The following is a 14704-nucleotide window of genomic DNA, read 5'->3' as shown; positions in this document are numbered from 1 at the left end:
CCTAACCAATGAGAGCCCAGCTGGTCAAAAACTCATTTCCAGCCAAGGTCTGTATGACCCAAGTACCTGCACAAGCATCCTGGACACTCATGGCGGGGGGGGGGGGGGGGGGGGGATGTTAAGGAAGAATGAAGAGAGGGTGGCGGATGTATGGAATTCAGTCATATCTCAAATGAAGGGGTAGTAGCAGATAGTGGACGGACATGACGAAACCCAGATGTCAACTATAACTGACCCCAGTCTCCATAATCTGATCTCCATCCCTAGTCTCTACGGAATCCCTGCCTGGCTCTCTTCCTTGTGCATGAGGTCCAGTCTGGCAACCTGACCCGGGTCCTGGTTCTCTCCATCATCTGCCTGCCGTCTGGCCCTAACCCCCCCTCCCCCCCCTCCCTTTTACCCCTGCCACCAGCTTGTCCCCATTTTCAAACTAGCCCACTTTCCCTTTTAATCAACTCACTTTCATATCCTATCGATCTCCCCATCTTTAGTCTCAATCAATCCAGTCCGCCCCGCCCCCCCCCCCCCCCACTCCAGCCATTGGCTCATTGTGCTCTCTCTCTGACCTGATTTCTGTATAACAGCTCGTTAATCAGCTGCGTGCCACAGGAGACATTGGGAGCACGATGCATCTAATTAAAAGGCTCTGTTGAGTCAGAACCGGTCCAAATAACAAGGGGCTAGACTTTTCCCCCATCCACTTGTGACCAACACCACAGTTTGGCTACCAGAGCCATGAACTGCAAAGCTGGCTTCACTCCACTTCACTCACTATGCCATCCTATCATGTCGCAAGTTCTAAATGAGCTGCACAATGGTGCCACCTGGTGGGTGGTGCAAGAACTTCCAGTGGAGAACAATTCCTCTTTTTTCTCCAATGACGTCCTCACCTTTTGTAATCTGTGAGCATTTTCAAGTGATGGATAACTTGGAAAGAACAAAGCGTAACAAGACATCAGATAAAGTTAAAAAAAATGACTCCTTTCAATGTTAAATTTCATAGCTCCTCTGCAAGGGTCATCAATCGAGTACTGATGCATATCTAATTTGACCTTGTTTTTGGGGAGCATATCAAGTGAGTGAAACAATGAACAGCAGAAGCTCTTGACCACAAAACTCGACACTACAGAACCCAGATACGATTAAGGGATGGGATTTTATGTCCTACTGCAGTGATCTTCCACACCCTATTAAACAAATACCAGAGCTAGGCCCACTAGATCCAGAACAAAGCAAAACAAAAGCATCACTTTATAAACCACTGCCCAGATCTATAATCCGTTTAGCCACCCTGACTCACAAGCCCCCCCACGTGGAGCAGATTTTAGGATTAATCAGGATACTGATCCATGTGTCTCACAGTGGAGATCCAGGAGGTCTTCAAAGCAAAGGAGTTACAGGCAGGAGGTATGAGGAGGACGGAAGAGATGCCACAAAACACACATTAAAAGTGTTAGTCGACTATAGCCTGGGACACAGAGCAACATCATCCAGGCACTCAGAAAAGGTAATTATGATCTTCACACTGAGTCCAAGCTCATGCTTATTTCCAGAGCTTATTTCAGTCCTAATTCCCTGCATGACACACACTATAGGTGGCACAGCCTGTCTCTCCCTTGGGGAGTCAATAACTGTTTACGCTATATTGACTCCAGATAACCAGAGGGAGGATTTGATGGATAAGTGAGGCGGCCCATTTGATACACGGCTCTAGAGAAAGGCATAAAAAAAAAAGCAATAATGTGTTTCTGACTCCTCCAGACTATCTTACACAAACACGCCTCTTCTCCCCACACCAGTCACACACTAACGCAAAAGTCACACATCAGCTGTAGTGACACCCATCTACACTTTACATGTCATGAGATCTTTCATCCTGGGCCCATGAAGACCCCGGGGGCCTGTTTGAACCAGGCTCCTGCATCAGCACAGCATGTTCTCAATGTGAGTATCTCCCCCAATGGAGCACTCTTCCTCCAGCTATTACTCTCTTGTCAGTATCTGTATTTATTTATTTAACAGATGCTTTTATCCAGAGCAATGTACAACTGAGAGAGCGGGGTCAGCCAGTCCCTGGAGCAATCAGAGGTTACGGGCTTCGCTCCAGGGTCAAACAGTGAAATCACACAGCCAACTACAGGATCTGAACCAGCAATCTTCCAATAGACACAGCGTCTGGGCCTGCTGAGCACCCACGACTTCCTACGGACTCCATTCTCTGCTTGAGACACTCGTTTGTTTTCACATACTGTTGCTTTTTACCTTATTTGAAGGTGGCGGTGCAGCAGTTAGCACTAGGACCAGGGTTTGAGTTCCACATGTGTAGAGTTTGTATGTTCTAGCTATGTCATCTTGGAATGTTCTCTGGTTCCCCCCACAGTCCAAAAACATACTATGAGTGAATGGAATGTGAGGGTGTCCTGTGATGGGTTGGCACCCCCATCCTAGGTTGTTCTCTTACATTCCCACAGTCTCCAGATCCCCCACAACCCTAAACAGGACAAGCAGTTACAGATGGGCTGCAGTGTCTGCCTTCCATGCCAGTACATCTCTACTGTGAATAACAGGAATCACATATATATTAACTGTTCTCATATAACATCATTTTTTGTCATTGTACATGTGCAACAAAACTCTGTGAAACTCTGCCCATTTTCTCTGTTGTCTAACCCTCCTTCCCATAAATGTCACACACAGTGTTCCCAAAAAATATGTAGTTTATTGGTTATTTTTGTTATTATTATTAGTTATTCATACTCACAGTAATACTGTGGATTTTTTCTGGCAAATGTTCCTCAAACAGCAGCTTATTATTTACTCAAGAAGATTCACAGTCCTCTCCCCAAATCAACATAAAACCCAATGACACATTCAGCTGCTCCTTCTGAGCCGTGCGGTAATAGATAATTGAGCAGTTGACACGCTTTGAAATGCTCCTACACATTCCTGTGTAAGTTCGCCCTGTAAACAGATTTAAGGATGGAGATAATATTTCCTTACCTGTAGAAGTCTTCAAATAAAACAAAAACAGCAATGTACTGCTTTTTGAAGGTAGAGGTCTGCCAGTGTTAAAACTGACATTAATACAAACATGAACAGGTAGCACGAAGAGTGACAGCACTGTCACAAATAACAAACCCAGCCGGAGGCAGTGTTCTGAGAAGACGTGTGGAAGACTCAAAGTTCGAGACAACACTTAATCTCCAAGAGGGATAATAGGGACCAGAATAGTCAGTCTCCCCGACACTAATACACTTGGGGGCTGAGCAGAAATGTCGTCTCGCTGCATAAGAGGTGATCAGAGATGTCGGAGAGGCACAGGTGCACCAACAATGGTATTAGTACTGTTAAAAGCAGAGTTTGGGTCCAAATTGTCCTGGCCAAAGGCACCAATGAATTTCATTTACAAAAAACAAATGTAAAAAAGGTCTTGCATTGATAGGCTTAACATATAAAAAAAACACAAACAAGCACTTCATTTAGGAGAGCTTCTTGGCTTCAGGTAAGATTGACGCACCACGTGAAGAATGAAGATAAAATGTATGCAAAAGACACTGGAGTATGTAACTCTGCTTTCCAAACCTCACACGCGTCCAGCGTGCCGCCGTGTCCCTGACAAACTCAGAGCAGATGGCGGGGTGTCAGCGGACCAACCTCGCAACGGAAATCTGCAGCGGAGACCACATTTGGAAGGTTGCTTTTTTTTTTTTGTTTTTTGGGTAAGATGGTCCACATCCGGACAGCCACAATTCCTTGGAGGAATCAACATTCATGTTCCGCTTCGCTAGCTATGAAATATATTATGATGGATGAAATAACATGACAATCATCACAGAAAAAAAAACACAGAGGAAGACCTGCAAGAGAAGGTTTGAGTCTGGCCTATGCCATAAGGTTCTCAGCTATGGGCCGCCCCAAGGTGAAATTTGTGGCTTTGCTTTCTCTTCCGTCCGGGCAGTGGCCAACAGGTGAGGCCGGTAGGGTGAGGTTTCTTGTGGACTAGATAGGCCTCCGTCTCTGTCGAATTTCCGGTTCATCATCCTAGAAACAACATGAGTGTTTCTGGATCACTGTGTTATTCAGCATTGGACTATTCTCATGTTTACCTGCATGAGTAACGTAACTTAGTGCTCAATATAAGTTTAATTTAGGAGTTTGGGGTGGGGCAGGGGGAGTGGCTTACTGAGTCTATGGTCTCCTCCCCCTCTGTGTGCTTGCTGTGGTGATTGGCCAGCTCTGTATCAGAGAGGGCACTCTCCACTGCCTCTTCCTCATAGTCAGTCTGGTAATCTGACTCTTCTGGGGGGGGGGTGGTGAGTGATCAGAGAGTAACAGAGGCAAAAACAAAGGAAAAGAGAGAGAAAATGAGGGGAGCATGATATGACAGAGAACAGGAGGGAGACGCAACAGGAATAAAAGACCCCAAAATTCTTCCGCGCCTGTGCTCCACTCACCATCTACGACGACCTGCTTCACTGGCTCAATACGGGACACGATCTCCGCCAGGTCAGTGAAGGAGGCGTTGGGACATGTTACCACCTGCAGGGCAGAGAAAGACACCCCATAATATTCACTGACAGCTGGCAGAGCTGGTGAAACAGCTCCCAGCATGTGACCCCGATGTCGCCATGGCAGCAGTGCGGACGTGCGCCCCCATTCCCGCCCATCCGCACTCACGTTGTTGCTCTTGGTGTTGCGGAAATCCTCCTGGTGCCGGTCCTTCAGCATCTTCTCCACCACGCCGCTGCGGCACCACACGTCAAACACGGTCTTGCCGTGCTGGTAGCCCACCTCCTGCGGGGCAAGAGGGTAGAGTGTCGTCACGAGGAGTCGGCGGCGAGCCGCAAGGATAGTGCCAGGGTCACCACAAACCACAGAAGGTGGGACTACCATGTGCTGTCAATCACTGATTTAAACCAATGGGAATCAATATAAAAGACAACAGGCAACCAGTTACACCAATCGCTGAGTAGCAGCACTCAGTAATCCCACCCACCCCAGGTGTGAAGGCCCATTTCTACTGTCTGTAGTGGATATTCAGCATGGTGCACGAGGGCAAGGACACGCACGGCGATCTCGTCGAACTTGCCGAACTCCAGCGTTCGGTAGCGGTCGATGGGAGGCCGGATGTACTCGCAGTAATCGCTGTTCTTCACCACCTCCAGATGCCGCACACAGCACACGTAGGCCAGCCGCGTCTGGATCTCCGCCATGTTCAGCACCTGCCAGTCACATGATCGCTTTCATATTTATCTACCAGCAGGGGCTCGTCACCAATAATAATAATAACGATAACTCAAGTCCCAGCGGGGGACCCTGAAACTGCATACCAGAGCCAGGTACTCTGATTAACGCTAATGCGATTTGCAGATGAGCTAGGGGGTTTCATATAACAACACTCATTAATAGACGTGGACAGACACTGAAGAATGACGAGAACCTTCCCCACATGGACGCCCCACCTTCACTTTCTTGGCTAGCGGGTTGAAACGTTTCCAAAGAAGCCACCAGCCTGACAGGGAGTCACCATAGTTGGTGAGGTGTGTCTCGTCCTGGCTGCCCACGTCGATGGCGATCACCACCTTGGCGCCCATGGACCGCGCCACATCCGCTGCATGGGGAGGGGTGCGGGAGAATTTGTCTAGTGGGAAACTTGGTTGTGTTCAGCCTCAGCCCAGAAGCCCTGGTGGATTTCACTTTGCCCCCCTCCACTTAACCTTGAGTCCTTTTACAGGTTATTTATTTACTTTTACACACGCTTCACATGTTACGGCATGATTATGAGCAGAGGTGGAAAGTTCAGGTCCAGAAAGTACAAATCCAGACCAAGATTTTGTTTCAACCAACCAGCTGAGAACTCTGTGAATGTCACTCTATATTCAACTGGTTGGTTGAAACAAGATCTTGGTCTGGATTTGTACTTTCTGGACTTGAACTTTCCACCTCTGATTATGATTTAGATTATAGGTACTTGGGGGGGAGGGGTGCTGACCTGGCAGGTTGTTGATATAACCCCCGTCCATGAGCAGGTGCCCGTCCTTTGGGTCGCAAAGGGGAGGCAGGTAGCCGGAAAGGGACATGCTGGCGCGTACATAACGCCACAGGGAGCCTGGGAAACAGAGTCACATGACTGTAACAATGCTGTTAGTCTCCACCCCCTTTTGGGGGAAATGCCACGGGATGATCAGATAGGTCTATTAAGATCTATACCGCATTGCTTCTAGTCTGCACAAAAAAAACAGGTTTTGTTTAACTTCCTAGACGGTGAAGGACAGGCAGACAGACACACCATCAGTGTGCACCCTCATGGTGGAGGCCGAGATGTCCGTGGTGATGTTGAAGTAGGGGATCCACAGGTCCTGGAGAGGAATAAAGCCATGAGGACGCCACCTACAGGCAGATTAAATGTACCACAGTGGGTACAGAATGCACTTTCTCATTATGAAACCTGCAGTGAGATGAGGCGTGAACGATGGGCAACTCAAGGATTCAAAGACAGGTTCTTATCTGCCTTCACCTCGATCTGCTTGCTCTGGAAGACGTTTGAGATGCCGGAGTTGAAGGAAGCCCCAGAGAACATAGAGGTGACAGGGTAGGTGAGGTCCAGAACCTTTTTGAAGACTGAGGTCATTTCCTGAGGGCAGAAACAGAGGGAGGCGTGTTGAACTAAAGACAATGGTCGCTTGAGGGGCACTCTGCCTGCCCCGAATACCACCTCCCCCCCGAGACTCACATACCATCGCCCATTCCCGTGCCCGGACCCTCATGCGACTGTAGCTACGGTCTTCTGCATAGAGCGCCCCCATCAGGGAGCCAATGGAAGTGCCACCCAAAAGATCAATGGGGATCCCAGCCTCTTTCAGAGCACGGATTACGCCCACCTGGGAGCAGCCCCTAAGAAAGAGGGGGAGGGCAGATTAGAAAGAGCCAGTGATGTACAGGCAAACACACAAACATAACATGACACAAAGGATAAAGGCCTATTCTGCACGTCAGACATGTATAAGCAGACTAGTTCAATCATTAATTGTCATTGTCCTGCCCTTATCCAGTACAAGGTGGACCTGCAGAGCCTCGGTTCAGCTTATCTACACAGTCACATAGGAGAGAGAGAGAGAGAGAGAGAGCGCGAGAGAGAGCGAGAGAGAGAGAGAGCATACACACCTGGATCAACTGCCTGAGAAAGACCAAGAAAAGGGCAGAAGAGGAAGAGTGTTAGAGGAAGGAGAGTGTCGGAGAAAGCCAAAGCTGAGGGGCCTCTGACAGAACCAGCCAGAAGCAGCTCAGGGAGGCCATGCCAACCAGGTCAGCACTACTGGTCATGCAAGCGGCAGAGGACCAGCACCAGACCCAGGAAATGTCATGGCAGACCCGTTCTGGTCCTCATACAATAATTCAAAGAGGAACAGTGCCATCACACACTTTCAACAAGAAATACCGAGAATCTATAGAAGGTTCTAGGAGATGGGTTGTCGTGCAGTAGCCTATTGGGGGAAACTTGGCAGGGACTGGGTGGGACAAACAGATGACGCATCATACCTGGCCCCGCCTCCCCCCAGCACCAGGGCAATGGCGTTCCCTGTCAGGACTCGAGCCAACCGGGAGAAGTCTGAGTGGCGGTTCGGGGGCTTCTGGAAGACACGCTGGTACATCTCCCTCTGAGGAACACACAGACACAAACACACACACATGGATAAAAATCAAAAAGGATAAAGCATAAAAATCTAATTCTGTAGTTGTAAGATAAGGACTAAAGACCACTGGCCAAGGTCTGAGGTGTGGCTATTGTGGGAGGGGCAGGGCTATGGGCAGGGCAATTTTGAGAGAGGTAGGGCTGCAGGGTGTGGCTATGGTAAAGTGGGTGGGGCTGTGGTGTGGTTATAGTGAGGGGGTGTGACTTGGGCATGGCCACAATGAGAAGGAAGGGTCTGGGGGCATGGCCAGTCACGATTTGAGGGTACCAGTTTGGGCAGGCTCCTCTTGGTGAACACCCTGCGGGGGCAGGACAGGTGCAGGTGCCTGGAGATCCAGCTGCGCATGTTCAGCCAGTCCACGGTGCCCTGGGGGGGCGGCCCATCCTCGCGGTGCAGCAAGACCAGCTGCTTTTGGGCTCTCACCGCACTTCCCTCTAGCATGCGCTCCAGCTGGGGGAAGACGCACGTTAGACGGGACTAAGAGGACCCCGCGCTCTGCCGTAGCTGCCCCAGCCCGAGGGGGATGTGAGCATGCATACACACCTCCACGTGACATTTCAGGACAACCTATGGGTTCTCATAGAAACGCACTGGCAACCTACAGCTCCAGAAGCTCAACAACTAGAGCAATAACTTCGGGAAGGTTGTGGGTTCAAGTCCCAGTGAGCACACTTTGGATAAAAGCTGAAATCTGATTTGTGAAATGTGCCTTTTATCCTCTATCAGCCTTAAAGATGGCCCATAACACTGTAATTTCTGTAAGATAAATCAGCATACAGGTGCTCTTTACCCGTCAGCAGATTGACACTGGCAATCTCCAAGCTCTGAAGCTGACAAGACCTCTTCATCCGGTAATTCTGAGACAGACAGCAGGACGATCCATCCCCCTCTATGCCCCCCCCCCACTCCCTTACCTCCCCCACGGTGGGATCCTGCTCGCCAAGGCCTACGATAATGATGCTGTCGGCCTGCCGGATGCAGCGCTGGGTCCAGGGTGTGAGGGAGCTGTCTGATTGGTAGAGCACGATGCGATGGATATCCTCCTGCTGACCCAGCCAGCTGGACAGGCGGTACTCGTGCACACTGAGCCGGTTGGGGGGGGGGATTCAGTTAGGGTACATTCACATTCAGGGTTCACCATTAGCTGAATGAGAGCCCTAAGCGGATGGTGGGGGGGATTTTGAATGCATTACTGACTTGTCTAGTGCTGCGGCTCCCAGGCGCTGTTTGATGATGTCACTGGTCAGGAGCAGGGTGGGTCCTGGGAGAGTGGAGAGGGTAGATGGCAAAATCACAATGATGTTTATGGGGGCAATTAACAGCATACATCTCACAGTACTGTTTAGTTTTTGTTTTGTTTTAAAGAAAAATAGGTAGTGGTTCAAGGGAACACAGAAAAAAATTGAGACCACTGTAATCTGCATGTTTAAATCCTGGTTTAATCCTAGCTCCGCTGGCAGAGGACTACACTGCGAGGCAGGCAGCTTCCAGGCTCAAACTTTCTAAGACAGCAGTACACAAGAACAATGTGAAGCAGGAGACACTGGGAACGACCAGAAACCAGCCAGGTAAAGGGCAGAAGCAACTTTCTAATGCTAGAGATGACCATCAATATATCTGGCAGTGCCTCATAAATCAGAGGAGAATCAGATGACCTTCAAAAAGAATGGGAAACATTAACTGGTGTGAAGTGGACTGCTAGGACAATTCATATTAGGCTCCTAGAAGCAGGACTGAAGTCCCACGAAACAAGGAAGAAGCCCTTCATCAATAAGAAGCAGGGAAGTAGCAGGCTGTAGTTTGCAAAAAAATGTGTATTTTACACACACACTAAAATCGAGAAATGAGTGGAACTGAAAATTTTCCTGTGGTTTCTTGATTTTTTTCCCAGAACTGTAAACTTTTCAGTTTCTAAGAAGAGGGTTTTTGCTCATTTTCCGACAGTCCAGGCCGTATCCTGGAAAGCAGGTCTGATCGCGACTGATAACAATAATGAGGTGACATGGCTGACCGATGGCGCTGAGCGCGTGCTGCAGCTCCAGGGCGAAGGCGGTCAGGGGAACCTCATCAGAAACAGGCAGGATGGAGACGGTGGACAGGTTGGAGGCGGGGTTTCCCGTGTCCCACTTACTCCCTGGGGTGTGGAGGGTGAGGCTGCGGGCTGGGGACACACACGCAGAATGGGGTCAGGCACGCGCACACACGCACATACACATACAGGTACAGGTACAGCAATACCTGCACACGCACAGACTGGGGTAAGGCACGCGCTCACACGCACACACACATACAGGTACAGCAATACCTGCACACGCACAGACTGGGGTAAGGCACGCGCACACACGCACATACACATACAGGTACAGGTACAGCAATACCTGCACACGCACAGACTGGGGTAAGGCACGCGCTCACACGCACACACACATACAGGTACAGCAATACCTGCACACGCACAGACTGGGATCAGGCACGCACACACACATACAGGTACAGCAATACCTGCACACGCACAGACTGGGGTCAGGCACACACACACACGCACACACACATACAGGTACAGCAATACCTGCACACGCACAGACTGGGGTCAGGCACGCACACACACGCACATACACATACAGGTACAGCAATACCTGCACACGCACAGACTGGGGTCAGACATGCACACACACACACACACACAGCAATACCCGCACATGCAGACTGGGGTCAGACATGCACACACACACACACACGTACACACAGTGATACCCACACACACTGAACACCACAAACACACACCAGCTGTCACTTCATTAGAGTTTAAGAGAGATCCACCCCAACGATACTCAGGCACACAGCGACCGGTGACAGGGGGAAACATTTTCTTAACAAAATACATATGCATAAGATATTGAACTTTTAGGGAATAACACTCCCCACGCCAAAAGTCTATGAACCACACAAGGTTAGGCGACACACAGACCTGTCAGGGGACCGTTAACCTGCTGTAAAATCTTCTGCCCGAGCAGATGGATCAATCTGGTCACCACCTAGACCAGCAGGAGGCAGAATGAGCTGGAAGTGTGTGTGTGTGTGGGGGGGTGGGGGGGGGGTGGTCAGGGGGCCAGCAGCAGGCGGACACCCGTCCCATCCAGTACACAGGGGGTGGTGCTCACCTGCGGGTACCTCCTCTTAATGGAGCTGAGGGCACCTTCCGGAAGCTTGGCCAGCTCCGAGTCCCGGACCGCGTGCACTGTGGTGGCCCGGTTCTGGTGGGTCAGAGCCTCCACCTGAGGATGCAGGATGACAGCCGTGACGCGGGTCTAACGCATCCCGGCCAGGTACAAACCACTCCTTCTGTCATCATCATCATTACTATCATCAGTTTGCGTTAAAAAACAGACTTTGCTGGGAATGCGGTCATCGTCATGCTGGTCACGCGCAGACTTTTCCAGGAACTCCTCTTTTTAAAGGCCGCCATTAATACTGACGTTCCCACTCGGGGTTTCGAATGTGCAGTCAGGCGTACCGCGGATGACGTGCGACAGGCCTGCTTGTTTTGTACCTCCGGTGTAAAAGGGGGGGGCACACCAGACCCGTATCCGAAAACTCCGGGGTCAGTAACCATGGTGCCCGCACGGGGGGGTATTCTTAGCAGTGCTGGCGTCACCATGGCGATGTTGCATGTCAAGCCGATCGTGGAAGAACATTCACGGACTATTCTGGGAGGCTGCGCGTATTGACCTGTTCTCCCAGCACACGCCCCTCCCCTCGAACCCGAGGCTCTCACCACTCCGATGAGGTCGCCCCGACCGTACTCCCCCGTCAGTTCCTTCTTGCCGTCCTCCTTGAGGATGACGGAGCGCAGCCGGCCACTCAGGACGATGAAGGTGCTGTCCGACTTGTCCCCCTGCCTGACAGGGAGATGGGGGGCTGAAGCCGAACTCGGCTCTCAGGAGAAGTGCGTCAGAGCGGAAGCTGCCTCGCTCAGGTGCGTGCGTCCATGGTCAGTATCAGCCTCATAAACTGAGACACAATCAGACTATACAGCCTGAAATAAGTATATTATTGAACTACTGTTCAGAGGATTAATCTTTAATATTTCCCATCAGTGCCCTGACTGACTCAGGTATTGAACTAGTCACGTTTCCATCGTCTCGGCCGCCCCGCGTACCTGTAGACGGCCCTGCCAGCTTCCACGGCCATCCAGTCAAGGGCGAAGTCGATCTGCCGCACGAAGGGGGACATCCGGCGCACCACCGTGTGAGCCACGTTCAGCACCACGCTGGGCTCCGCACGCATGATCCTGCAAAGGAAGCACAAAGTCCTTAAGAACTGCGCCATCTGCTGGCCAAGTGGCAGAACTGCGCGTGAAATTCACACACTTCATACACTCATCCATACAAAAAAACTAAACACAGCTAAGATTCCCCTGATGCCGATTTCCCTGACAGATTCCTGTCCAACACGGTGGAAGGGCACGGATACGCACTCGTAGAAGTGGATCTTGGAGATGGAGAGAAAGCTGCAGTCGCGGTGGGCGCGCACCGTGAAGATGAGCGGCTCGCCCGTCAGCACGGCTAGCTGGCCTACCAGCTCGCCAGGGTGCGTGTGGAACAGGCACGTGTCCTCCTCGCGGTCAATCATGCGCTGGTACACGTGCAGCAGGCCCGAGATCACGAACTGCACGCTCACATCCTGGAGAGCACATTCACGGCGATCACACACAAAGACATACAGCTGGGAGACAATATTCTATTGCTTCTACAGCATTCACGCTAAAAACACATCGGAAATTAAGCTTACGTTTTCATGGTCCGCTTAGGCTGAACATGGGATAGCCAATTATCTATGCTAGGAGTTCCCAAGCCCTGGTCCAAATGCAGGTACCAGTTTATGGGCAGTATTCTACTGGGTCAAGAAAGCGGGTGGTTTTGCGGAGGGGTTGGTTAATTATGAAAAAATAATTATACATTACATCCCTTCACATTCACCCGCTTTGCTTGCATCAGAAAAGTGTCACGGGTTAAACTTGATATAATCGCCAATCAATCCACTGTAAACTCCACCCTCCCCCTCCTTTTTACAGTGACCGTTTTGTACAATGTATACCAGTCCACAGACACCAAAAGGCTGGGAACCCCAAATCTACACAACAGGCTAGTGATGGCTAAATGAAGCTTAATGAACCATTTGCTGTATTTTTTGACCGCACTAGATGGCGCTCTTGGTTTGCTTGGGGCATGCTTTGAGCCCTTTTTTGAACAGAGAGCACCATTTAGTGGGGTCAGAAAATACAGCAAGTGGTTCATGAAGCTTCATTCGGCCATCGGTGCAATACACTCTGTTAAAAACACGCTCACTTTAACATCAGCTCAGGCAGCATGCCAAGCTCAGGAGCAAGGTCACCTGATCACCCTGCTGGGCCACCACGGATCCGGCTTTGACCTGGTGCAGCGTCACTCTGCCCTCTAGCAGGCTGGGGTCCTGGAGCCCAGTGAGACAGGAACCGCGGGAGAAAAGCAGATGCCATTCCTGTTTAATAACTCACACCGCAGCCTGCTGTGCTCAGCTAGGCATACAGCCATGGCACTGAAAGCTAACGACACACTCAAAGGTACAACAGCATGGCCCCTGGATCTCAAGCCATGGTACCCTTGCGCTAACCTTTAGCTGGATAATGCCCAGCAGGTCCTTCTTGGCCGCCTGGAAGATCGTGTTAACTTTACTAGGGTGGACTTCGTCAGAGCGCCCCCCACTGTCCGTGTAGTGGAACACAGCAGAGGGCGTCTGCTGCATGGTCACGCTTTTCTTCAAGATCGACTGGGGACACGGAGAGACAGAGAATACAGGCGATGGGTGTGTTTGCATCCGCGGTCTATCAAAAAGCACATTTAATGGCCCCTATTCCTGCATGCATGCATAAATATAAACTGTCAAGCCAATAAAGCGATTTAAATTTAAATCAGAATTTCAGGGAAATAAACAAACTTAAGTCTAAGAGGATGATTTGATTTTGTATTAACCGCCACTGTCAGAAAACATTGCAGATTAGATAGACACAAGGCATTTTGAATGATAATAAAAGAATCCACACTCCACACCCATGTGAATTGTCTGCACCCTGAAATGAAACTCACCTTCTGGATGACAGGGCTGGAGGGCGGGTCATCGATGGTGACCCTGGCACGCTCACAAGCCATGTCGAGGTCCTTTCCAGCCACCCCTGCTGTGACAGACACAGTAAGATGCCCCACCCTAAACCCAACTGTCATAGACCCCCTGGGCTATTAGCTAAAGGATGCTCCACTCCAACTTGGGGGGGGGCGGTCACATTAAGCCCCACAAGGGCTGTTTTTGTGCATGATTTCACTCAAATCCCTTTGTTTAATTATCTGATCAGTTCATTTTTTACTGCATTCTGAACAATGGGAAGTATTTCATAAAATATATATATTCTTAAAATTTTAATTATTAAAACCATTTTTATTTAACTGGAAAAAAGACATCTCTCTCTCTTTCCCTCTTTCTGTCACACACGCACGCACACACACACTTCATCACGGCATCCCATTCTGCCCTTGCAAACAGGATGGCAGAAGCTACCGGAATAATCAATCGGCATGGAGACGGAGCGGGCCTTCCGCTGGGGAACAGGGGAGCTCTCCGACGCGCCGTGTTTTCCCGTGTCTGCGAGCAGAATGAGAAGCAAACTCAGGGGCAGCCTAACACGCCACGCATCCAGCAAACGGTACCGTCAACATGAACTCGCAGTTCCAGGTGCCGTCCATCCAGTATAAAGAACCGAGAGAGGAGGGTTCGAGCAACACGGAAAGGTGCAGTTACTACAGGCTTAATAGAAAAAACATGTACTCTAAAAATATGCCTTGATAGAACGTTTTTAGACAGAGAATCTAATCAAAACATAAATAGCTATTTTTGACTGTTTTTTGGTCTTCAGCACCCATCAAGTCAGTGTAAATACAATGCTTGTGTAATTTATACCTGTTGGGGAAACTAAGAGC

At 50.0% G+C, this 14704-nt stretch overlaps 1 protein-coding gene across 5 annotated transcripts in view; it reads right to left on the bottom strand.

The window, feature by feature from the left end:
• Positions 1 to 2699: 2699 nt before the first annotated feature.
• The window catches only part of LOC111853985 (patatin-like phospholipase domain-containing protein 7), a 26377-nt gene continuing 14372 nt past the window's right edge, over positions 2700 to 14704 (bottom strand). For 3 of the 5 annotated variants that reach the window (XM_023831507.2, XM_023831509.2, XM_023831510.2), the window contains exons 13-36: positions 14286 to 14369; positions 13820 to 13908; positions 13347 to 13502; positions 13089 to 13166; positions 12172 to 12377; positions 11854 to 11985; positions 11470 to 11593; positions 10856 to 10969; positions 10663 to 10729; positions 9706 to 9855; positions 8892 to 8955; positions 8609 to 8777; positions 7962 to 8144; positions 7540 to 7658; positions 6738 to 6894; positions 6518 to 6634; positions 6290 to 6359; positions 5993 to 6109; positions 5463 to 5611; positions 5070 to 5222; positions 4678 to 4794; positions 4455 to 4539; positions 4184 to 4299; positions 2700 to 4041 (exon numbers count right to left, since the gene is read on the bottom strand). In XM_023831507.2, the coding sequence (XP_023687275.1) occupies positions 4000 to 4041; positions 4184 to 4299; positions 4455 to 4539; positions 4678 to 4794; positions 5070 to 5222; positions 5463 to 5611; positions 5993 to 6109; positions 6290 to 6359; positions 6518 to 6634; positions 6738 to 6894; positions 7540 to 7658; positions 7962 to 8144; positions 8609 to 8777; positions 8892 to 8955; positions 9706 to 9855; positions 10663 to 10729; positions 10856 to 10969; positions 11470 to 11593; positions 11854 to 11985; positions 12172 to 12377; positions 13089 to 13166; positions 13347 to 13502; positions 13820 to 13908; positions 14286 to 14369 (2858 nt within the window). In that variant the 3' untranslated portion in view covers positions 2700 to 3999. Of the gene's footprint in view, positions 4042 to 4183; positions 4300 to 4454; positions 4540 to 4677; positions 4795 to 5069; positions 5223 to 5462; positions 5612 to 5992; positions 6110 to 6289; positions 6360 to 6517; positions 6635 to 6737; positions 6895 to 7539; positions 7659 to 7961; positions 8145 to 8608; positions 8778 to 8891; positions 8956 to 9705; positions 9856 to 10662; positions 10730 to 10855; positions 10970 to 11469; positions 11594 to 11853; positions 11986 to 12171; positions 12378 to 13088; positions 13167 to 13346; positions 13503 to 13819; positions 13909 to 14285; positions 14370 to 14704 lie in introns of those variants that run through there. The other 2 variants (XM_023831508.2, XR_002840573.2) reach the window with 2 other exon arrangements.

This window comes from Paramormyrops kingsleyae, chromosome 7, assembly GCF_048594095.1.
Source record: "Paramormyrops kingsleyae isolate MSU_618 chromosome 7, PKINGS_0.4, whole genome shotgun sequence".
Taxonomy (NCBI): domain Eukaryota; kingdom Metazoa; phylum Chordata; class Actinopteri; order Osteoglossiformes; family Mormyridae; genus Paramormyrops; species Paramormyrops kingsleyae.
The sequence above is the reverse complement of the archived record's forward strand: the minus strand, read 5'-3'. Positions and strand labels throughout refer to the sequence as shown.